This window comes from Triplophysa dalaica, chromosome 13, assembly GCF_015846415.1.
Source record: "Triplophysa dalaica isolate WHDGS20190420 chromosome 13, ASM1584641v1, whole genome shotgun sequence".
NCBI lineage: Eukaryota > Metazoa > Chordata > Actinopteri > Cypriniformes > Nemacheilidae > Triplophysa > Triplophysa dalaica.
Window position 1 is genome coordinate 8,612,179 of NC_079554.1, and position 24,976 is coordinate 8,637,154.

Below are 24,976 nucleotides of genomic sequence, written 5' to 3' on the forward strand. Positions count from 1 at the left end.
AGTCTAGCTCACCTTTAGCCTCGTTGTTTGTGAGAATTTAGTCAGTAATTTAGTTAGCTATTATGCCAGTTTCTTAATCTGTTTCGCTAGTAGTTTTTTCTTTGTTAACCAGGGAAAAGCGAACAGGTAAGAAAGTCGCGCGTACATTTGAGCACACGTAGGTTGAACATTGTTTGTATATGATACACTAGGTTAGAAGTGAGTGCCACCCTTGTATGTTTTATGGCAGATAGTAAGTGTAGGTGGTAGTTAGGGCGTGAGAACGCTGAAGACCTGCTTGAGAGTGGATTGCAGTTGAGAATAGAGGGTTTATAAAATTAATTAGTTTTCCTTTTGTTATGTTCATCCTTTGGGACTACTTTTGTTCGCTTTTCCCTTGGTTTAAGGTTATGTTTATATATTGTTATACAGCCACCCTATTATTATTGTCACTTAACATTTTTGTATAATAAACACATAATTAATTTTATTAGTATTATTGGTCTGTCACTGCTGCCTTGCATACACACACACAGGAATTTATTCAATTTTAATGTTGCATCCCAAATTACTCCTAGACTGAGTATGGGGTCGTAACAACAACCAATGGTGTTTTTCTTTTTGTGTTTTCACATTGTTTTAAAGCTTGTACCAACATTTTTTTTACAATCCAGAATAATAAAGAAGATAAAATTCAAAATATAATTTAATAAACAATCAAAATATGCATACACAACACACCAACATACGACAAAAACATACGAAGGGCAAATGAAATCCAGAGGTGTTGAGCAACAAAGTAAATTTACCTGAGTAAATCACTGTACCTAAGTACACTTTTTAAGCATCTGCACTTTACTTGAGAATGCTTTCGGAGTAGGCTACTTGTTACTTTAACTTCACTACATTTAAAAGACAAATATCACTTCTTACTACACTGCTTTAAAAAGGTCCAAAAGTAGAAAGTAATTTCTTGCCAAGTATTTCGGGAACCTAAATCAACCAAAGGGGTTTCAGTGGTGCCTCCAAAAACCATAACTTCTGTCTTTTTTCATGAAAACTTCCTCATCAAGACTGTGATCTAACAGTGTCACTCTGTCTCACAGGCACTTAAATCTGGCTATTGTCTGCGTAATTGTGAAAAGACAAGCCATGCTTCTTAATAATTGATCCGAGTGGAAGAAATTAAAGAGAGGAGAGGACCCAACACTGAGCCTTGGGGCACCCTACAAGAGAGAGTAGCAGAGGAAGTCACAGAGTCGCCACAGCTAACACAAAAAATCGGATCCGTCAAATATAATTTTTCTCAAATATAATTTATCTTTCCTGTAGCTCATTGGTAAGAACATTGCGTTAACAACGCAAGGATGTGGGTTCGATCTCAGATGATTCCAAATACCTAAGTATTAATGTATAGTATAATGCAATGTAAGTAGCTTTGGATAAAAGCGTCTTCCAAATGCGTAAATGTAGCACCTAAACCAATCGAGTGATATGCCCTTAATGCCCACCAACTGCTCCAAAAGAGAAATCAGGATTACATGGTCCACCGAATCAAACTCAGCAGTTAAACTGTACATTTGTGCCATACATATCACATTGTTAAAAATAATCCAGTATCATTGTTATGTTTTAGAATAAATAAGCAAAGACACATCGCCGTAAGGTCATCAGATCTCTTCCCCTTCAGCGACGACTTCTACCTCGCTACCCGGACTGATAGCTTCGCCGTTGGAACAGCACTGCAGCGGACTGGACCTCTCTGCTCAGAGATTCCACTGTTTTTCAGCAGCGCTGGTTCCTTTTCCCTGCCGTCATCCAGCAAAGCTCTAAAAGTCAAATTTCTTTGTTGCAAATGCCGCATCGTCCATGGCACTCGTGTGGGGTCCGCCTCCACGCTACTGACGGTCACGCCGAGTGTGTCTCATACTTGGGAGTTTCCCACGCTCAAGACGCACTCGGAGAGACGGAATACCCTCACTGCGAGAGCATGAGACTCTCCTCTCTGCGCTCGCGGATAGCTTTCTTTTCAGAGAGCGAATCCGCTCCTCGATCCCTCCCGCTTCACCCTGCGGGGACGAAGCAGCGGGGTCGAGGAACCAAGCGCTCTGGGAAGTGCGGGCTCGCGGCTCTGTGCGATGGCGCACCGGCCTTCAGCCACTGGTCGATTCAGGAAAAAGGACTTCACATCAACTACTTGGAAATGCAGGCAGTATGGCTGGCCCTTCGCTACTTCCTGCTGGTTTTACGGGACCGCCACATCTTAATCCGATCAGACAGCATTACAGTTGTGTCGTTCATAAATCACCAGGGAGGCCTCTCCTCAAGACGCCTTTTTTCCCTGGTACTTCGCCTCTTGGAATGGGCTCACGTGCCGGGCAGACAGAACCAGGATCATCTCGGAGCAACGTCCCTTCAGAGGAATGGACGCTCCACCCTAGGTTGGTTCAGAAAATCTGGGAAGTCTTTGGCAAGGCAGAAGTCGACCTTTTTGCCTCAGAAGACAACACTCATTCCAGCCTATTTTTCGAAGGACAAGGACGCCTTGGCCCACAACTAGCCCAACCGGATCCTTTATGCCTTCCCACCGATAGCTCTTATACCACAGACGATCAGGAGAATCACAGAACAGGCGCACACAGTGCTGTTCGTAGCCCCACTCTGGAAGAACCAGCCTTGGGTTGCAGAACTGTCTCAGCTGCTTGTAGCAGCCCCGTGGCCTATTCCCCTGAGACGGGACCTCCTCTCTCAGGCAGGCAACACCATTTGGCACCCCCAGCCAGAGCTGTGGGCTCTGCACCTTTGGCCTCTCAACGGGAGCCTATTATCCTACCTGAGAGTGTCATGAACATGATATCACAGGCTAGAGCTCCGTCTACATGACGACTCTATACCCTTTAGTGGTCTGTCTTCTCCGCCTGATGTGCAACTCGCGGCACAGACCCAGAATCCTGTGACATATCACTAATTCTGTCCTTCCTGCAAGAGCTGTTGGATAAGGGCCGCTCCTCTTCCACACTCAAGGTTTATGTGGCAGCAATCGCAGCTTCCCATGCCACATAGCGGGCCAAAGAGTGGGAAAGAATGACTTGATCGTTCGTTTCTTGAAGGTTCCAGGCGGCTACGCCCTCCTCGCCCCCTAACCGTTCCCATATGGGATCTACCTACTGTGTTGAGAGCTCTGAAAGGTTCTTCCTTCGAGCCTCTGCAGTCCGCGGACCTCCGTCCCCTAACTGCTTCTAGCATTAGCATCGGTAAAACGTGTGGGTGATCTGCAGGCACTTTCTGTGAGCCCCTCCTGTCTTGAATTTGGGCCTGATGACTCAAGGGTAGACCTCAAACCAAGACATGGTTACGTACCTACGGTGTTCACTACTCCGCACAGGCAGTGACATTATCTCTGCTCCCCTCCTCTGAGCCGGACCCGGAGCTCGGTTAAATCTAACCTCGGTTCCCTGAAATATGGGAACGAATACTGCGTTCCTGGCCATCCGTACAAGCTGCATATGGTCGTCGCTTCAGTCAAAGTAACCTGAAGACCCTACGGCTTCGCTGCCATTGGTGTAAAGTTTTACTTTACACGCACCAATGGCCGTGCAGTTTTCACTGCGTTATTGTAAAGCTTCAGTCATCGGAGAAAAATGAGTTTTCCCCTCATAGCGTCCTGCTACGCAGTACTCGTTCCCTTATCTCAGGGAACCGAGGATACGTTAGTAACCGAGTACGTTTTGCTGATAAGGTGAACATCTTTTAGTGATTTTAGTGAAAACAGAAATATTGCGATGTAATCTACAATTTTCTGACTCTATGTATTTCAAAAAGGAAACGTGCAACCCTTACCGTTTTCTGTAAGTTGTATGCTTCAAATACAGTGCCATTTTTTATAATGTGGTGGAAATGCCTTCACACGACATCATCCTCTGTGCAGCTGTGGTTGTACAGAAAACTATTATCATAAGACCTTTTCAAACTGTAGAATGGACATTCGACCATTGAGTACAGTTTCCACTATAAAATTCATGTAAGCACATCATTAATCATTGTGCACGCTAAATATTTATATTTTCTCATAACCTGAGACATTGTGGACCTATAACATGCAGTTTTGTCATTGAAAAATAGCATGCCACAGAAAATGATGAAGCACATCCGCTATAACTATCTAAATTGATATTTTTGTTTAACTCTTGTCTTGTAATTTTGTGTTTACTTTAAGAGAGGAATATTTAATTTTACTGTGTATATCAAAATGAAAGCAGAATATAAAATCATTTTGTTTACTTTCTTCCCTCAAAGAAAAGGAGTGCGTGCACACAGTCAAGTGCATCCGTACAGTGCTCACATATTTACACCCAAAAAAATGTATCCGGATACGTGCATGGAAAACAGCGTACGCACATTTCTATGCCCTATTTATGAGTGTGCTGTTTTCCACGCACCTATCTGGATTTCTTAAAAAAGTCTTGCCGTTAATATTTGCGCACAGTACGGATGCTCTTGTCTGTGCGTACGCACTCTTTTTCCTTGAGTGGAAAAGAAATGAGGTAAACAAAAGGATTTTATACTCTGTTATCACGCCCCAGGTTTTTTAATCAGGTGTGCTACTGCATGTTTAAAATTGTCAGGGACCACGCCTGAAGACAAACTGCTATTTGCAACTGGAAAAACAGCTGGTCAAATAGAACAAAACCTCTTTAACAAGTCGAGGAGGGACAACATCAAGTGGAGAACCTGAGGGCTTTAAATGGCTCACAGTCTCCTGTAGCATACTCCAATTAAGCTAGGTGTTTTAAGTAAAACCACAGTTACTTAAAATGTGCCATAGTTTCATTAAAGTAGCTATAATTTATGTTTGTAGTTAAATAAGGTAATACAAATGGTAATAAATTCAACAAACACATGGCTCACTACTTTCTGGTAACGTTTACTTGTAGTGGAGTAATATTTGACCAGTAGTCTCTGTACTTTCACTCAAGTAAGGAAGTTGTCCTCATCTGCCTCTGAAGAAATTGAAACACTGGGCTATACACAGAAGCCAAAGCAAGTGAACTAAACAAGACCTGTGATACAAATCTGTAACCAAAGCAACAGGGGAAAGACTAATTAACCCTAAATAACAAGAGCCTGTCCGAATAGACACTACAGAACAAAAAACTAAATGAGATTACAACAAAAGGTTAGTTCCTTTTTGTGTAATCGTTTATTTATTTTATTTAGCATTTAGAAAAGAAATGACTCAAGTCTATTTCAAATGGATACTTTTGGGCTAACTCGTAATTCATATGCTGGCATGTTTAGATCACTCGTCGGCAGGTCTGTTTGAACGTGCAGTCATTTCAGAAATATCAACAGTCAAGGTGTGGGAACTGGATTCGTTTTTAAATCAAGTGAAGTGGCAAGTTCTCATTCTTTGGCTTGTCCCCTGTGGCTGTGAATGACTGAAGTTAAAAGCTCTAGCTGCAATTTTCTGACTGCTCTAAACTGTTGGCACAGCAGGTTTTAGCACGTAGCGTGAAAAAAACAAATGAGTTTTTTTAAACAGTTCCTCCGGGTAAAGTGTAAAGATGACAAACTCACACCAGCAACCAATAACGTTGTTCTTGCAAAATTGTAGTTTAGTTTTTCTTCATTAAAAGCTTTTGTCAGATATTCCAACAAGATTTTTGCAGATTACAGTTTTTTCAATTGCTAACATCCTTTTGTCCAATCTGTAATCACATTTTTAAAACTCTAAACACAATGAACACAACATCGGTCTGTTGTGGCCATACCATTAACAAAATTCATGTTGTTTTCGCACAAAATGCAATCAATTAACATGTTTCTAGAATGCCTACATTTTCTTTACATATAAGCATACCCAATACCAAAATCATGGATCTTTATAGTGTTTTTTACAAATGCTTAAAACACAGCATGCCAGAAATTGAAGACCTATTGTTCCAAACCATAGATACAGTATAAAACCTCTACTTCTGAAACAATATCAGCTCCAAAGTATTGAAACAAATATTTAAAAAATATATTAATACAGCTGATAAGCATTTTTACGGTAAATTACTGATAATTAGAGTAAGTTGAAATAGCTGATTCCAATCTCAATCAGAGACATAGCCAGGTGTTGAAGACTTCCCATTACATGGACATACACAATAAAAGGCAGTCTTCGGATTGGTTTAGTTCAAAGCAACACATAACAAAACAGAGAAGCAGAACAGGTGGGAGGAACCATGAGGACATTTGTGATTACATGGGACAATGTAGCATTCCACCATTCACATGCAATCACAAACGGTTTGCAGAACATCCAGTGATTTCCCTTTTTCTTCCTCCGTCCTCTCCTTTCCTCAACCCCATTGAGGAATCTTTTTCTGCTTGGAGGTGGAAAATTTATGATCATCGGCCTCAAGACCAAATGTCCCTCCTGGATGCCATGGATGCTGGCTGCAAAGACATCTCAGTTGTGGACTGTCAGCGGTGGATAAGGCATGCCAAGCGTTTCTATCCAAGCTGTATAGTGAGAGACAACATAAGATGTGATGTAGATGAGAACATGTGGCGAAATGCTGAAGATCGTATAGATTAGAACAGGACTTTTTTTTCTGGGCCTTTTATTCTGTCATTTTGTTTTATTTTTGCACACTCTGTAAATCAATTGCCATGTATGTTTGTCCTTGTTTCGTTTTGATCACTGACAGCAATTTCATATTGCTAATAAAGTCTTCACTGCAGCAATTCTGTCGCTTACTGTTTTTTTTTCCAGTTGTACATTCTATAAAGTATTGATGACTCCTTCACATTTAGATATTATGTTGTACACATTTAATGCACCATGAATTCTCTCTCTCTCTCACACACACACACACACACACACACACACACACACAGCTGAATGAATGAAAAAAAAAAGATTTCATACTGTATGTTCTATACAGAAAAAACTGAAACATGATAAGTAATGCAGTTTTTGTAATGCCACCAGCTATGAGTATTTTGACAGTCATTGTGGTATGATTGACTATGTGTTCATGTTGGATAGAAAACGAGTGCTAAAGTTTTGACCGAAAGATCTGATTTTGAAACGGGTTTGCAGTGTTTTGATAAAGTGTATATTGAAAAAGTTTTTAAGGGTTTTGCAATGTAGAGTTTGTATTTATTTAACAAACTGTGGTTTTGGTCGGAAAATGAACTATTTGGCTAATTGTGTGATGTAGGTGTGTTGCTGTGTTAAGAGTTTAGAAAAGTATTTGAAGAATTGGCAAACGCTTCTTAGCAATTGAAATAAAACTGTAATAGAGGTAGAGAAAAGTCATCTCATGACTTGGCTTGATGTTTGCAAATAAGCAAGTGTGGAAAGATAAAATACACTTTGAGATTTTGAATTTCACAGAACATGCCTTTAATAACATACGGTTTTCATTTTACAGTGTTTCTATTGACATAAAAAATTGAGTGATAGCAATAAACATTGGGAAGAAGAGGAGGACTTGTGTGGGATGTTATATAATTTGTATCAAGGGTGAATATGCTACTAAACGTATGTGTCTGAGGTGTGTGTGCTAACCAAAAAGCAACAGCTCTGACTTCAGCATCAGTTCAGTTTCTAATTTCTGGATGGTCATAAAAATGTCAAGCCCCAGATGTCCTGGCAACAGCTGTGCTTTTACTGCCCCACAAAAGATTCCTTTATCACGAAACATCAGGCCACTGTGTGAATGTTGGTAAACCTTATGTCCAACTAATGTCATCATTTGTGTCAAAGATACTCTTCTCACTGACTGAAGACTGTGGACCTCTGTTTCTTTATCTTTGTATGTAAATATTTTTTGAAATGTTTATTAGAATTGAATATCAAAAATCGAGCTGTGGAAGACAAATAAAACAGCTCAGATAGAATACTGCATAACGTGTTATGTCTGGCTGAGAACTTGTTCTTTATTTGGTCAGAGCAAATGTATGCAGATTGACAATTCCTGACGCTGAATGTCAGCCATTTCGCCTCAGGGTCAACTGTCAGTGAACTATTCATGATCTTTTTTTGCTTATACATTAAAAAAATTCCATCACATTCGAGTCACTCTCTTTTGTGTTGAATTGACTTTTTGACCCACAGGCTGTGTCAAAGCTGGTTGGATCGAACTGGTTGGTAAATTGTTATCATGTGAACTACTTGAAAGACTTGTGTACAATGTGAACAAAACAAAAGGCATGAAACACATACAGTACAAAACAAAATATAAGACAAAATAATACATTTATAATAAGTTGGAACTACTTTATATAAATGTTTTTCTGTATTTCATATTTTGAATATAGTTTTTTCTGTATTTTCATAACACTCAATGAGTGGAGCCCAGAGTTGCCAAATCCACGTTTCTTCAGCTACTTTTAGGCTACTTTTAAACATGTAGCATCTCTTCGGTCTCTCTCATGAAACCAATGAGATTTCATAAACCGCAATACATAAACCGACTGACCACTAGAGAATGGTTCTAAAATGGACTCCTTTCCATGGACACCCCATCTTAAAATGCCCAGCATAACAGCAGAAAAAAATATGGTTTTGGTCTATATAGCTAATTTTGTCCCTGGTGACAAATGTGAGGGGGGTGAATTTTTTATATTTTGGGCTGGGGTGACTGGGTTAGTTTTGATTGGCCATTGGGCTGGTTATGTTACACAGATCTGGCAACCCCGGTCTAGCCAACTCCTTTAATACCCATAAATGTTACCCATGTAAGCAATTTATTATTTTTTCCACCTAGTAGGCCTATTAATTTTTTACACCTAGTATTGATTCGTTTTTTTTAGCATCAAATAACACAACCATTTAAAACTTTTGTTGGAGCGACACACAAAATTGAATCTAATCAAATAAAAAATAAAATTTAATCATACATGTCAATACGTATAAATTGTCATGTGGGACAAAAAATATTTTTTTCATAGGATCTAGTCTATCTGGACTGGATGTGCTATTTTGTACTTTTAGCTTATCTTATACTCTACATCCGTAACCAGTGTCTTCTAGTATCTACTTCTTTTTGCGTGATGCTTTAAGATCAGAAAGTAACACTGGTGCCCCGGTCGCCTGCCCTTGCACTGGTGCCTCTGTGCTGATCTGGGTTCGCGTTAGCATTATACCGCCCGGAGCAGCTACATGAGAGGAGACGGTAGTAACCCCTAACACTGTTTCTTGCCCCTGCAAATCTGTTTGAATCTGTATTGGCTGATTTGGAGCTACATGAGCTCCATTCATCAAGTACATCGCCTGCTGTCCCCTATCTAGAGTGGCTTGTGCAATATTTGTTCCCTGGAGTATCAAACCTTCTGTCCCAGGGTGGTCATTGATCACATACATGGCATTCTCAGCGACAAGAACCATGTTTGGTATCTGCTGCTCCACTAGATAGTACAGAGGCTCCTGGTGTACAAAAATGGTCTGACTTGTTTTGACCATTGGGAGGGTGGCCAACGTCTCCTCAACATTGGTAATGGAGGTTTGCTCTACCTGTTCTGGGGGTGGGATGGTTTTTGTAACCTGAAGAGTGCTACCGGCAACAGAGCTCTCGCTTTTGAAGCTAGTTCCTATAGATTTGACTACTTGGTCTGTTTTGGGAGGTGGTAAATGAGGCTTTGGAGGAATGCATATCTCTGCTAGTGTAAGGAATTTTGAACCCAGGTTGTTGAGGAACTCCAGGTCATCGTCGTAATCGGGGAGGCTGCATGCACCAACAGAGCCAGCATGGGAGCCTTCACCCTCATAGTCATACACCAAAAGACCGTCCTTAAGAGTTGGGTTCTCAGCACTACAGCTTGCTTTCTGTGATGAAGAAGAAGAAATTGTCAGTTGCTTAATGTCACACTGATGATCAACATATCTGATGTTGAGTGGATAAGATGCCGTGTAGAAGATTTTGAGAAGCATGGTTACTTTCCTACCTGAGAGTAGTATTCACACAGGAATGCATCTCCAAGTGCCATATCTTCATAAATGTCACGCTGTTTATTTCTCAGTGATGTCAAGTAGATTGTATTGTTGTGCTGACTGTTTGTTAACCATTTTTGGTCGTAAAAAAATCTGCTGTTACTTTGTGTTGTGTTTTCATTAGCAACACTTACATGAAGAGGCAAGGACCATACGTTATGGGGCATAGTGGTCTCTTGAAATCCGTTCTGATCTATTATAGCAACGGGGCTGCTGAGAAGTGGAACCTCCTACGATGAAATCACAAACAAAATCAAGTCCACATAGACAGTTTTGCGTTTTAATTTATCATGTGAGCAAATTATTTTCCATCTGCATGTAGCTATATAGTTACCTTTACAAAAACAAAAATAACGTTTATTTAAGCACGTTATTAGTATGCGGTATATTAGCATATTTCTTTTTAAAGAATAAGACATTAGTGTTCATACATGTATTAGTGCACTTACAAGTATAAGTTCACTCACAAAGTAAAACTACTTATAACTTAATGTGTTACAAAACATTGAACTTGTAACCACCCTTTAAGTCTTATAAATAAACTTGTTGTGTACTCAACGTTCAACTTAAAGGAGAAGTCCAAATTGTGTTGTTTTTAACATGACGTTCAACATGTTTTTAGACCTCCTGGTGTCTTCGTAACACAAATAAAAATATTCTGGTGACAGAAGGACTCCTCATATGACATCAGTGTTATAGTTGTTGTCAAGGTCCAGAAAAGTACTTGAGACATTGTTCAATTTGTCCATCCACTCATAGTGGCTGAATTGAACTCTTTCGAAGCGACGATGATCTGTAGCACTTTTTTGGATCTTGACAACAACTATAAACATGATGTCTATGAGGAGGCCTTGCAATCTCTCGGATGTCTCCTAAAATATCTTTATCTGTGTTCCGAAGACCCCGGGACGTCTTTAAACATGTTGAATGTCATGAGGGTGAGTAAAAAAAAACACAATTTGGATTTTGAGGTGAACTTTTCCATTAAGTATACTTTTATAATCTAAAAAGTGAGCCAATTTACTCCCATTTAGTATCAAAATACTACACATACTACTAGTAGTAGTTGACATTAGTATACTTCAATAAAGCACTTTACTTGAGTAGCTATAGTATTAAAATGAACTTATGCTTATGTTTGTAGGGGTAAATAGAACTATTTTTTTGCTGAATTTTCCTGAAACAAATTAGAGTTTATACCTTTATGTAAAGAATATCTAGATAGAATTTATATGACACGTGTTTTTACCTTGTCCTCCCCCATGCCTTCAGTGTGGTATGGAATGAGATATTCTTTAGCCTCAAAGGGCAATTCTGTGAATTCACTCACTGACCCACACTTGCAGAAGATAAGGAGCAAAGGAACCACTGAATATACAAGACAGAAGAGGTTGTTTTAAGAACCCTGTTAACATATACAGTCAGAATAAATCCTGTATAATCACTTGATGAGTAGAGCTATCTGTCCTGTTAGTATTACTATTTTTTCTCTAGAAAGTATCTTATTGGATGATGGGCAGTGCATCGATGTAATCTGCTGTGCAGTTCACCGCAATGATGGCATACTTTAAAATACCATCACAATGATATTGTAGCCAGGGGTGTGCTACCATTTTTTACCATGCTAAGCAAAGTCAAGACCTGAGCCCCCCCCCCACACATGCATACTAAAAAAAATTATTTGAATTGCACAACAGTAATATTAAGTATATGTTATTATTGAGAAATATACAGTATTATCTGGATTTAGTTTACTTTGAACCGCATAGCAGCACACAAAATTGTTTACAGTTTGGTATAAGAATAAATATGCTTTGTTTTGGAATCAAATATTTGATATGTGCTCTTCATGACTGTGTATCTGGGCCAGGGCACCACTATCCGAAAAAATGTGAGGCAAATTGTGAGAATTTTAAATGTAATATAATAAGTTTTTTAACTTAATATCATGGACACAAATCAAGTAAATGTTATAGAATTACATTTTATCAATGAACCCTCAAGATTTCAGTGCTGCTTTCTAGACTGTGGTGAACTCGCATTCCAATTAAATTGCTGAAGATCTTTTAAATTTTTAAGACATATCTAAGTGTATCAGATATCTTTTCCTCCCTAAAAAACATATAATAGATGCTGTGATCTAACTAAATAAAGACTATAAACTATAATCGATTTTACACATTATTTTATCTATCCTCAATGTACAGTATGGGGGGGCGTCAGTTCTTCAAATGGGTTTACGGGGGGAGCGACCATAAAAAGGTTAAGAACCACTGCATTAGCATATAGCATATACTAGCATTAGCTGTAAAGCTAAACACACAAAGAAGTCTAATGTTCATGTTAATGAATTAATTAAGAAACTGAGATTACCAGCCTTATGAATGTGCATGCATGTGTGTGTTACTGTGTGTATAACTCACGCAGGAGTAAACATGCACCGATCAGAAACAATCCAATTGCTGGTGCACCTATTCTTGATGAAGGGCCACGCTGTGATGCTGACCTTGACGCACAGGAGCCTCCTTTTACACAACTGCACACTTCTACCTCAAACTTTTGGTTGTCTTCACAGGCAAGACCCTTAGCATCAGAGATCTTTATTGTAAGTTGATAGATGCCTGGCCACAGAGACTCCAGAGTTTGAATCCTCACTGATGTCTCTATATAAGAGAGAAAACTGGGGGTTGGTTGACCAGCAATAATAATACTGCGTAGTACATATTCTTTGCACGTCAATTAGTAGTAACACTAGATACATTTTCTCAAGAAAAAGTGAGTGGTGCTTGCCGTGGCAAAACTCAACACTGGGCAGTCACTAGGGGATGACATTTTAAGTCACGAAACCATTTCTAAATGGTTGTTAAAGTTCTCTTTTTGGTTGCTCGGAAGTTGCTTTGCAGCTTCCACTTGATGATGCTCCAAGCCATGAGTGAAACGAGCCAACCCCCATCTCTCTGCAATGTTCTGAAGCAGAGATTGGCATATAGGTCTTGCTAAACTTTTCCTAAGGTACTCTGATTGGTATGTCAATTGATGATGTTCCAAGACAAGAGTGAAACGAACCAACCCCATGTTTTCGAAGATTTTTCACCCGCCCTATGAACATGTCATAGCACACCTCCCCTCAATAAACAGCTAGTTTTGAGCCCTCATTTATGGGCCTACGACAAACGGAGAGAGATGAGTTATACGAAGTTTCGTCCAGAACTAGGAGCTGGCAGGATAGTAATACTGATGCATTGCTTCGTAAGCACCACTTATCAGATAACATATGTTATTAGCCACTTAAATGATTTTCTAATTTCTGCCATTGATCGGAAAAAGGATAATCCTGCCTCGCGGTAATGTTACTGTGTTGGGCTGTAAGAATGCTTCGAAAAATCAAGCAATATTTTAATATTTCTTTTGAAAATAAGTGAGGGTGGAAGAGTTAGTCATACATCTCTATAATTTCTACCATAAAGGTTCACTAGATCCATTGCATGACAGCAATGGCAATTATGACATAAATAATATCCAACCTCGGGTTATAAGTTCCATCTTTACCATTTATTGGCACCATCTGCCATTTCCCCATACTCTTTTCTTCTACCAGAACGAACTCAAAAGGTGCACCATTAGGATCAGCATCCTCATCGAAAGCAGTCACATCCACCACCTTGTTATCAGAACAAGCTTGTTGATAGGTGCTGGTCAGTGTGGGACACTGATCATTAGTGTCCTCCACTTTTAAAGCTATTGTCCCTGTAGCAGTCTTAGCTGGCACATCTATAAGTGCAGAGGAAAAGATGGTACATTTAACAACAAAAACTTCCATGGCATTTGTATTTAAATCATTGTGTTTGTTTTATCTTAAATAAGTTATCATTATGAAGCAGTAAGTAACTTGCGAAGTTTTATGACTGAGATGTTCTTGCCTTGAGTCATGCAGATAATCTTTGCAATGTATGTGCCATTGACCAGAAATTTGGACTCTCGATCGGGAACTTTAGTAAGCTTAATCTCAGCTGTTTCCTCATCAATGCTTAACCAATTATCAGGGTCATGCCCTTTAGCATACCTGAAAGGAACATTCATAATTAAAAATGACATTAAAATGATTCATTGAAGATTTCTAAAGGTAGGTGTGACAACCAGAGCGGTGCAACGCGTACCGGCCTCGCCCGTTCTCTCACGGCCCTCTTCCTGCTCTACTTAGGTTTCTATAGAAACTATTAACAATATAATAAAGGTTCACCGAAAAGATGTTCAGGTCTGTAGGATCCATTTTGAATGTTTAAAAAAAAATATATATATTGTATGTAACAAATATAAAATAAAATAACAAATGTAGAAAATATGAAATGAAATAAAATGCAATAAAATAAACAATAAAATGTAAAAAAAAAAAAAAGAATAAAAATAAAAATACAATAAAATATAAAAATACAATAAAAAAAATATTTTATTATTGTATTTTAAACATCAGACATTAATATATTCCTTTTTTTTTCAAGATGAACATATTTTTTTACCCATAACACTGTTTCCTACAAACATTTACTGAGTACCAAAAATGGAAGAGGGGAGGAAGACCCAGGCGGGCGGATTCCAGGGAGTTAAATTAAGGGTGTCACCTCAAAATGTAGAAAATGTTTTACTTTGATCCATGAAATAGCCTCCAAACACTACACACATTTCAGCCATACATAGTGTCATTTTCTGCATCTATTGTTTAAAAATGTAATATATATACAGTATATCCCCAACTAGAGTCCCCCCAGTGAACCTTGGCCATTTTTACCCAACCATGGGTTGAAATAAACCAAGATTTTTAGAAGGTATTCCTTAACACTCTTTATATCCTTGTAAAGGAACTTCTCTTCGTAGCAGCACTCACCTCACATTTTCAGCAGGCTCTCCTGTGTCACCATCCAAAGCAACATAAGTTCCTAGCACTTTTGGAATAACTTCATTTTCTGGATCCTCTGATACAGGGAAGTCTTTTACAGCAGGTGAGAAGACAGGGCCCTCGGGTATATTGTTGACAGCGATCTTCACCGGATAACCTTTCCCTCCTGGTCTGGGTTTGCCAGAAGGTTTGGAGGCAGGTTTTGATCCAGGATTAATGCCTGACTGGACACCGGGTGCAGAGCCAGGCTTGGACCCAGGTTTAGTTCCAGGTTTAAGCCCAGTACCACCCCCTTCATTCGCTCCACCACCTGCATCCGCTCCCCCACCTGCATCCGCTCCAGCACCAGCATCCACTCCAGCACCCAAACCCACTCCAGCACCCAAATCCACTCCAGCATCCAGGTCCACTCCAGCCTCCAGATCCATCCCAGCATCCAAATCTATGCCAGCATCCACTCCAAGCCCTACACCAAATCCCAGCCCAACCCCTGCTCCCAACCCACCTCCTGCCCCTATGCCTCCTCCAGCCCCTACCCCATCTTTATCCAGATTAACTTCTAACTCTAAAGCACTACCATTTATAAACGGTGCTACATTAGAAATAACCAAATTTAGGTCCAATTCTTTTACCTTTTCAAAATCGATAGGCTTCAGGTGTAGTGTGTATAGGCATGGTTGGGAAAAAGAAGTAAAAAATACAATCATAATAACATAATATACAGTATCTTACTATATTATTGCATAATACACAACACAATATAATTGGCAAGACAACAAAAGTTATAATAAGATCATTTAAAAACGTCACTTACCTCAATGATTTTGAGAATTCCCTCATTTGTTTTAGGGTCAGTTTCGATTGAGAAAATATTGTCTTCATTTCCTTTTACAATATCAAAAACTGCCAGCCAGTTATCAGTGTGTACCAAATCCTTATCGAGGGCTTTTATTCTCATGACGACCACGTCAACCACACCCTCATCAACTCTGCCTGAATACTGATAGGCAAAATATACTAATTACATTCACACAATTGGCTTATTTACAGTGTATTTTGTACTTACAGTACAGTGTGGTTCAGAAAATATTTGTTCTCCTTACCTCTTCTTTCTCAAGAGTGGGAACGTTGTCATTTATGTCCAAAACCTGAACTTTCACAGTTCCGGTTCCTGTGTTGCCAGATGGCAGACCATTCATATCAACCCCCTGAACTATTAATGTATAGCTATCGTGTCTCTGTGAGAGATCATTTCAATGCTTAGTTTTACATTAAGTGATTTGTGATTTGATTTGTGTGTAAGTTAAGCACTGTTACCTCTCGATCCAGGGTTCTTTCCTTCACATAGACTTTCCCAGTGTCTTTGTCAATGGAGAACATGGGACCAGATTCCATTGGGGTTTGTTTTATGATACTGTATGCTATTTTAGAATTGATAGTGGCCTGGCTCATCTGCGTCAAAAGCTTTAATTTGCATCACATGTGTACCTGTTGTTTCATAAGAAACATGTAGTTAAAGGTTGACAGAAGAATGTATTAACCTAATGATAACCTAATGGGAAACATGGAGTTAAGCTTTTACAATTCATGCATTGCCTAAAACCACTATTATGCTTGTTCTCTATTCACTATGTAGCACATGTCAGACTTAAAAGAGCAAAATGACAGTACTTAAATGCAGCCAAAATGGGAAAATATTCAAATTAGACGTATCATACAAGACCACTTAAATAAAATGGCCCTTTTTATGAAAAAATATGGATTGTTGTAAAAAATATTGCGTTATTATTTGTTCAGTTGAACACAAAAGAAGATATTTTGAGGAATTCAGGAAAGCAATCACGGAAAATTTGGATTATATTTTCTTCTGATTTATGATTTCTTCACTGCATGTCTCTACACAAGATGTAGCCAGTGACATTCTTTTACTTTTCAATATAGCCTACTATGTTCAGCATTCATACTATTAAGTTAAATTTGCATTTGTATTGACGTTTGTACATTTGACAAATTCTTATTTTCAAAGCATTGTATGTTGAATTTGCGTTCCCTGAGTTTCGAAACAATCACATTCAGGAACATTTTTAACCAGCTTTAAAGAGTTTATTATTGCAAAGATAGCTTTCCTCGAAACAGGCTTGCTGACAGAAAAATGGTGTGGAGGTGAATTAGCCCTGGAGTCCGAGGGACTAAAATGTGCATTTTTATGTGTTGATGTATTTCTGTGTTGGGTGGAACATGTTGAAGAGCTCATTTCTTTTTTCAGTTTAGTCAGTAGGATTTATGTCACGGCCACTGCCACAAACCATGATTTACTTGCAAGTCTGTGGTAATAGAGAGACGCCCATTATATGTAAGAAAGCATTTGATTTGACATAGATTTATGTGTTATCTAGGATGAATCCTCAACATTCTTTGTCATTTTTAGAAGAGAAAGATTGTAAATGTAAAACATGTATTTTGTCAACATTTTGGAAAACATTGTCTTTTTTAGAAAACACAGACATTCACTTTTTGTACCAACAGACACTGTTATACAAGATTGAATTGAACTTAACTCACTCACCAATCTTGCTGCTTTCTTTTACAGATCCACTTTGTGATTTGAATGTTGGTGGATTATCATTCTGATCCTCGACTTTAATCTTCAGCTCAATTCTTTCCTCCGCTATTGTTCCATTGCGAAACATTGCTAAACCAGTCAGCTACAGATGACAACATATATATGGTGGTATCAAGTTTTTATACGTAAATGTTTTCATCAAAATATAAATCATGCCCTCCGAGTGAACTATTATGTGTTAAAACCAGCAGGTGCAAAACAAAGAAAAGTACTGCCAATAAAAAGTAAATTATTCAGAAATGTTTCTAGTAACTTGTATGAAGTTACAACATTACAACCCACACCTGCATGTATTTCTTGAGCACAAGGATAAAACTTACATTGTATGAAGATGTTTTCTCTCTGTCGAGCAAGCCGGTAAGCCTAACAAAGCCATTCTCAGGATTGATAATAAATAAATTATAGGGTGGCTTGTCAGCACCATGTCCTGATAGTTTGTATTCAACCTGGTGCCCATAAAGATCTTTGTCAGAACGGATCTGGAAAAAAGCAAGACAATGCTTAGAATAGGCTACCTTGTTTTGTGGAGCCTATATCATGATTTATTTTTCAGTGAGCATTTTGGAACATAACAATTAAAGGAACAGTTCACCCCCAAAAAAGTCTGTCTTCATTTACTCACCTTCAAGTTGTTCTAAAACTGTATACATTTAGTTTTGATGAACACAGTGAAAGATATTTGTTAGCATGCTTGTGACAGAGCAGTTCTTGGCCACCATTGACTACCATAGTAACAAAAATTGCTTTATATAGTACTTTGTTCTATAGAAGACTGTAGAAGAAGATTGTTTGGAGAATGTAGGAAAGCAAAAGTTCTGGGGCATTTGTGACTACCATTGTAATTGTTCCTCCTATGCTAGGGATCAATAACTGTTTGGTTAAAAGCATTCTTTCACATTTGTTTCACCATCGTCATCGAAACAAATGTAACTGTTCTTTTTGAGTGAACTAAAATCATAAATTTTCTAGTTTTTCTCACACTTTTTAACGTCACTGCACACTATGTAGGTCAACTTGTGAAACTATGGAAATGTGAAGCTTTTACAACCAGTAGATCCAGTTTTCATCAAGTTTTTAAGATCAAACAAAGAGAATATTTACATGGTACCACCCTGTTCAAGAATGTGCAAAATATGTCTTTGGGTAATGTAGAGTTTTGTGCCTTTTTTGAATTTGCGTTTTTTTTTAAAGAAAAAAATAGTGAACAAGAGCTTACTTTTGCCACAAACTCCACTTTTCTGTAGTCTACATTCTCAAGGAGTCTTGTTGGTGGAAGAATCCACTCCCGTCTCCTTCGACTAGATCTGGTTCTTGATGCCTAAAGGGTAAAAAAAATGTCATCAAATTCACATGACACAGCTTAGTTTACTTTACATGTTCAAAATATGTCTAGACATAATGTTATTTCTTTATGAAATTTTATAATGAATAAAAAACAAACTTTAACAATCTAAAACCTTATAAAAGATGTAAGTAGCTGTAACAAATATCATTTATATTCATTAACAGTTTTTATTACAGTTTAGTCATGTCAATGCTATATACACTTTGAGCTATTCATTGTTGCCAGCTGTTTATGGTAGAAAGTTCCAGTGTGTGGACATACTAGTTTTCTGCATTTGAATGTTTTTGTGAGTAATTTATGATCTGTCGTGACAGCAAAGCAGACTTGTCACACATAGTGTAATCTACACAAAAAGCATAATATCTCTATTATTAACTTGATCAGGTTCATGAATACCTTAAATATTTAAAAGGTCCAATATGTTAAAAGTATTTTTCATAATACTGATTATTTACAGTACATTCATTTTAAAATCTACATTCATTTTTAAATTAGATTTGCAATTACTAGATTACTATTATTGTTCTATTAGTAATGTTTAAATTACATTAATTATTTGCATATTTAGTTTTCCGTTATATTATTATTTGATAGTGACTTACTATTGTTAACTTTGCATAGTGAGTTTTTCGTAAGAAGCTGCTTGCACAGAGCACATGTTTGAACTTGAGATGATACTGCCCACAGGCATTCCTCAATAAAAATAGTATGTCTGCAATTTAAAGGTTAAAATACCAATAGGCCACATTCATCTATCTTTGAATATCTTTCTTTAATGTTGATTTTTTTTTTTTTTTAAGTACAGGAATACAGCAGTTCAAAGATAATAAGATATCCTTCAAAAAAGAATTAAAGCAATTGTATTTATCAATTTAATTTTGTAGAGTCGTACACATTAAAGCCCTGGAAAGGTCAAAGGTTTTTTGATGTTATAAGCAGTAAGCATAGACAAACACAAAAAAGCAAGGGTATACAGAATGAACATTGTATAATACATTATTAAGGCATACAGTTCTAATCATATTCATGCTACACCCCTAAATAAGCATGAAAAACTGTCAATATTTCTTTAAAAACTGATTCTGTGACTTACCACAATACTGCAGAGCAGCAGGATCAGACATATTCTTGCAATCCAAACTGGAGACATGTATTAGAGCTCAACAGCTGAATCAGCTCTTCGCTTATATTCTGTCCTTCTTTCTTTCTAGTGACCTGTCGATCAGAGCTGTGTCCTTGTGTAGGGTTGGAAATAGGGGCTAGTGTTCACTGATCACTGTTTGGGTGGAGCATGTAAAACAGCACTTTGGTCCACACCCAGGTATGAGAGGTAGAGGAGCCCCCTACCACTAGTGTTGCCAGATTGGTGGACAAAATTTGGACTGTTTCTGAAATTAAATAACCAGCTTGCCTTTTCCATGCTTTTAATTAGTCAAGTTATTTCAAAACGTTTGAAAATGATGTTTAGGGAGTCATAAACACGTTATTCCTCAACACAGCCATATTGGTTCAGTTTAACCAGTCTGGGTCTGGGATAGGGAGACCTGTCAATCAATCTACCATTGAGATGTGATGATTTGTGATTGAAGGGGTATTGGTGCAAAAAAGAACAGGATTTTGTAAATTGAAGCGATCGCAATGGCAAAGTTGCCCAAATATATGTGCAGTTGCACGGTGGGGAGTAACTCAAATCTCACAACGTGGATTACACATGTGCTGACAGACAACTCGAAGACGTTGTAAAGAACTATAATTTAATTCAGAGAACAGTTGAATGATTTCATAAAAATCAAACTTTATATAGGGGATTGTACTTTTGTTCGTCATTTGCACACCTTTAAACTATACAGACTATAAATGACTCGTCCTTGGTTGCTGGACTTGCAAAATTTGCCTTACAGGCCTATGTTCTGCACTGAATTCTTCACGAAAGATGAAATTTACTGTATTTCTGTCAGATGTTAAGGTAAGTCTCAAAGGTATGCGCATTATTGTTGCTGACGTTCTTTTTTAGTAGGCCTTTGTATCAATGAATTGCAAATTTTTGGCTGCCGTGGTGTGTGCATATGAAATTCATGAACGAGTGTAAAAATGCCAACTTACGTTGCTTTCCGATTAATTATAGTGGGCACTTTTTGCTCAAAAATCCGCATAGTGATGTTGCATGTGTTTTTGAGGGTTAAAATCATGGGTTAATTTCTTGATTGTCGCTCTGAAGGGATTTCTGGACATATAAGTCATATTTTCTAACTCTCTTAAATACATTTGTTATTTTTGATCCATTTGCTTTCCTGCTTTTAATATATCTTGTCATACTTCGTTGTAAGGAAATGATCATTAAGGTTATTGTCATCGTTGATTGACATTGCAATAACTTCTATCACATTATTTTGGCAGGTAAAATTTGGGCTGGTTTTTGTTGGAGTGGGCGTGTTTTAGTGAGTCTTTGGGCTGGAAATGGTTCACCCAATCTGGCAACACTGCCTATCACTCTCTCTCTCTCTGTCTTTCTTTCAGCAAGCCCAATAGATCTAAACCAAACTCAAGGCATAGTCAATGGGTTTCGGGGTTTGGAAATAAAAATTTGTAAGTGTAAATAAATGTTTGAGTATTACAGAAAAAGGTTGAATATACCGGTGACCAAATTTTCTTGAGATAAGTCATGCCTAAAATGCTTTATGAAAGTGAAAAAAGTGAAAGTGACCTAATTGTCAGATATGGGGAACCATACGCAAAATGTGACCTCTGCTTTTATCCCATCAAGAGTACACATGTTCACCTGGAGCAGTGGGCAGTTATCACTGCAGCGCCCGGGGAGCAAGTAGGGGATTGTGCCTTGCTCAAGGGCACCTCAGTTGTTACCCGCCAGCCCTTGGAATCAAACCAGCAGCCTTCTGGTCACGAGTTCAACTCTCTAACCATTAGGCCACAACTGCCTTATTGCATTATATAACAAAATATCAAACCAAGAGAGAATCTCTAAATATTAAATGATAATGGTGAAATGTTTATTGTGCTTGAGTTGAAATTGTGCGTTAAAAAACTATAATTCATTTGGATATGTTCTTGCAATGAAATCAATCCATGCAGTGTGGCAAGGATGTCCGAATTCAATAGGGCCACAATATGTTTTTCACAGCTTGCCAACAGTTAAAGAGCTTCATCTTTAAGATCCCCACCTGTGACTCAAATGCATTTTACTGAAACCTTTAAACCTTTTCACGCCACTAGATGGTGCAAATCCCAAAGATAAGGTCAAAAAGGTTTAAATGGTTTCAAAATAGTGAAAAAGAAATATCATACAGTACTTTATATGCGAACACACACATATGGGTAAGGTCTTAAAGTTTTTTGTTTTAATCAGTATTTCAAATAAAAATATAGACTTCTTCATTGAAAAATGTATGTAAATAAAATAAAAAATTGACTTCATTATAAAGCACAGATCTAAAAGGCGAGTTAATATGGCTCGATGAATAGTAACAACATAGCATCAGATGATTTAATTGTAAGCGAACGATTCAAACTCTACAAGAAAATTCCAAGAACTTTATGTTTTAATGTATATTAAACATCTTGAATGGAAGTAATATAGTAAAAAAATTATAAATGCACTCACATGAATTATTCATTAAAAACTAACAAGCAGGCTCTGGATTGGACCTGTGATCAATATTGTTCAATCTTCTGGACCACTGTGATCATTTACTAAGGTGAATGAAACCGTCCTGTCCATCTTTCACAGATAGCCTACTGAAAGAGGAGATATCGCTTTTTGTACTATATTTGCAAGACCAGGCCTCTAAGCAGTGAACTTTTATTGGTAATGTGTCGAGGGCAGAATTCTCTCCCCTTAAGTTCTTTCCAGTCATAACGGCTATGTAATAGTATGTAGTACAGTTTGTCAATGCAAGATTGGGTGGCCGAGGTTTGGCAGCGAATTTAAACAGAAGCACCAGCTGTCCGCCTCCTAAATGTAAGTGCCTGTTAGTTGGGTCAAAAGTCCACTAGCTTCTGAAAAATAATAAACGATGTGAATAGACACTTTGTCTGTGCCAAACCGAATGATTCTATGACAATACAATGATGTTTTGTACATAGGCTTCTACATGACTATGCTGTAAAAAATGACACAGATATTTAAAAAAAGCACTTTAAAGCGTTTTTTTACGCAATGTTCCATGAATAAATCAAGTTAAATTACTTATTTAATTAATTATTTAAGAGCATGTCACATGATAAACTTAAAAAATCTTAAAAGAAGAAAAACTAATTTGAGCATTGGAGTTCAATTCAATTCAATTCAAGTTTATTTATATAGCGCTTTTCACAATGTGTATTGTTTCAAAGCAGCTTTACAGGGGCAAACAGGAAAAACAGAAAAGTTAAGATCCCAGATCCCGTCTGACGTGTCATAGCTGCACTCAAACTGGTGACATGTGATTTAAGTTTAGCATTTAATACCAAATATTGTAACTTCAGCATTAATAAGACAAATAATCCGTCTTTGCTCTTGGTTGGGGATGGAGTGGTCTGAGCTGGGATGGTCCGATTGTCATATTTCTCTTGGCTGGTGGTGGAATTGCCTTAGATGGAGCTGGGATGGTCAGTCAGTCTGCAGCTGTAGCTGGCGTAATCTCAAATTGGGGATGGGCATCTGTCGGTCGCCTGGACAAGGTGGAACTTCTTCCTACCTCGGGATGGGCCTCCCGAGGCAGAGGCGGAAAGAGAATAAAGAGAATAATTAGCGTAGCTGCTGTTCATTAACTATGCATTAAGTGAAAGCTTGGCTGAAAAGATGTGTCTTTAATCTAGATTTAAATTGGGAGAGATTGTCTGACCCTCGAATAGTATCAGGAAGGCTATTCCAGAGTTTAGGTGCTACGTATGAGAAAGCTCGACCCCCTTTGGTGGATTTAGTTATTCTAGATGTTATCAAAAGTTCTGAGTTTTGAGATCGTAGAGAGCGTGATGGGTTGTAACGTGATAAAAGCTTATTTAAGTAAGTAGGTGCTAAACCGATTAAGGCTTTGAAAATAATTAAAATAATTTTTAAATCAATACGATACTTAATGGGTAGCCAGTGAAGCGATGATAAAACTGGGGTTATGTGATCGTATTTTCTTGACCTAGTAAGAACTCTGGCAGCTGCATTCTGAGCTAACTGTAGTTTGTTTATTGATCATACAGGACAAATACTAAGTAGAGCATTACAATAGTCAAGTCTTGAGGTCACAAATGCATGAATAAGCTTTTCTACGTCAGCAACACATAAAATATTTCGTAATTTGGCAACATTTCTAAGGTGGAAGAAGGCTGTTTTTGTGATATTTGAGATGTGATTTTTAAATGACAGGTTGCCGTCTAATATAACGCCTAGGTCTTTAACTGTATTTGTTGGGGTAACAGTGCAGCTTTAATTTGCAGGCTGTAATCGGAGATATTCTGTTTACGTGTTTTTGGTGCAATAAGTAATAATTCCGTTTAGCTAGCTAGCTAAAAGAAGGAAATTACTAGTCAACCAATGTTTTATCCAGTTTGGAAAGCTTAAAGGAATCATCTGGTCTTGATGAGATATATAGCTGAGTATCATCTGCAAAACAATGGAAGCTAATTCCATGTTTTCTAATAATGTTGCCACGGGTCAGCATGTATATGCAGAAAAGCAAGGGTCCTAAAACCGATCCCTGAGGTAATCCATAATGCGGTCAAAAGCAAGACTGAAACTTTTCGTGTATGTCGTTATTTTGTAGAAGGTACACAATTGAGTGGACACTACTTTTTCTTGTATTTTAGAGAAGTACGGGAGATTTGAAATCGGTCTATAGCTTCCAAATTCGTTTGGGGTCTAAGTTTTTTTTTTTGATAAGATGCTTAATTACAGCCAGTTTAAAGAGTCCTGAGACATGTCCTAGATTAATTGACGAGTTGATAATGTCTTTTTGGATGTTGCAATAAGTATAATTAAATCTTCCTGATTTATAGGAGAAAAAAACTGTAGCTTTTCTTTTTGGGTGATGGTCGATACTAATTCTTCAGACACACTTGGAGGTTTGTTTTTAGATGTTGTCTCATATTTTTTCGATTTTCTCTGTAAAAAAAATCATGAATTCATTGCTACCAAGGTGCGGCAGAATAGCCAGGTCA

The 24,976-nt window shown here is 37.9% G+C and overlaps 1 protein-coding gene across 1 annotated transcript; it reads right to left on the reverse strand.

Annotated features, from left to right (window-relative positions):
• Positions 1-7,981: 7,981 nt before the first annotated feature.
• Positions 7,982-19,979, reverse strand: si:ch73-74h11.1 (desmoglein-2-like protein). The gene is given in 16 exon segments (XM_056764815.1): positions 7,982-9,802; positions 9,922-9,981; positions 10,102-10,197; positions 11,217-11,335; positions 12,391-12,630; positions 13,517-13,738; positions 13,888-14,030; positions 14,850-15,511; positions 15,676-15,861; positions 15,965-16,099; positions 16,179-16,301; positions 16,303-16,349; positions 17,428-17,566; positions 17,805-17,963; positions 18,701-18,802; positions 19,923-19,979. Coding segments are annotated over 16 exon segments (3,279 nt in total). The 3' UTR covers positions 7,982-9,013.
• Between the last annotated feature and the right edge of the window lie 4,997 nt (positions 19,980-24,976).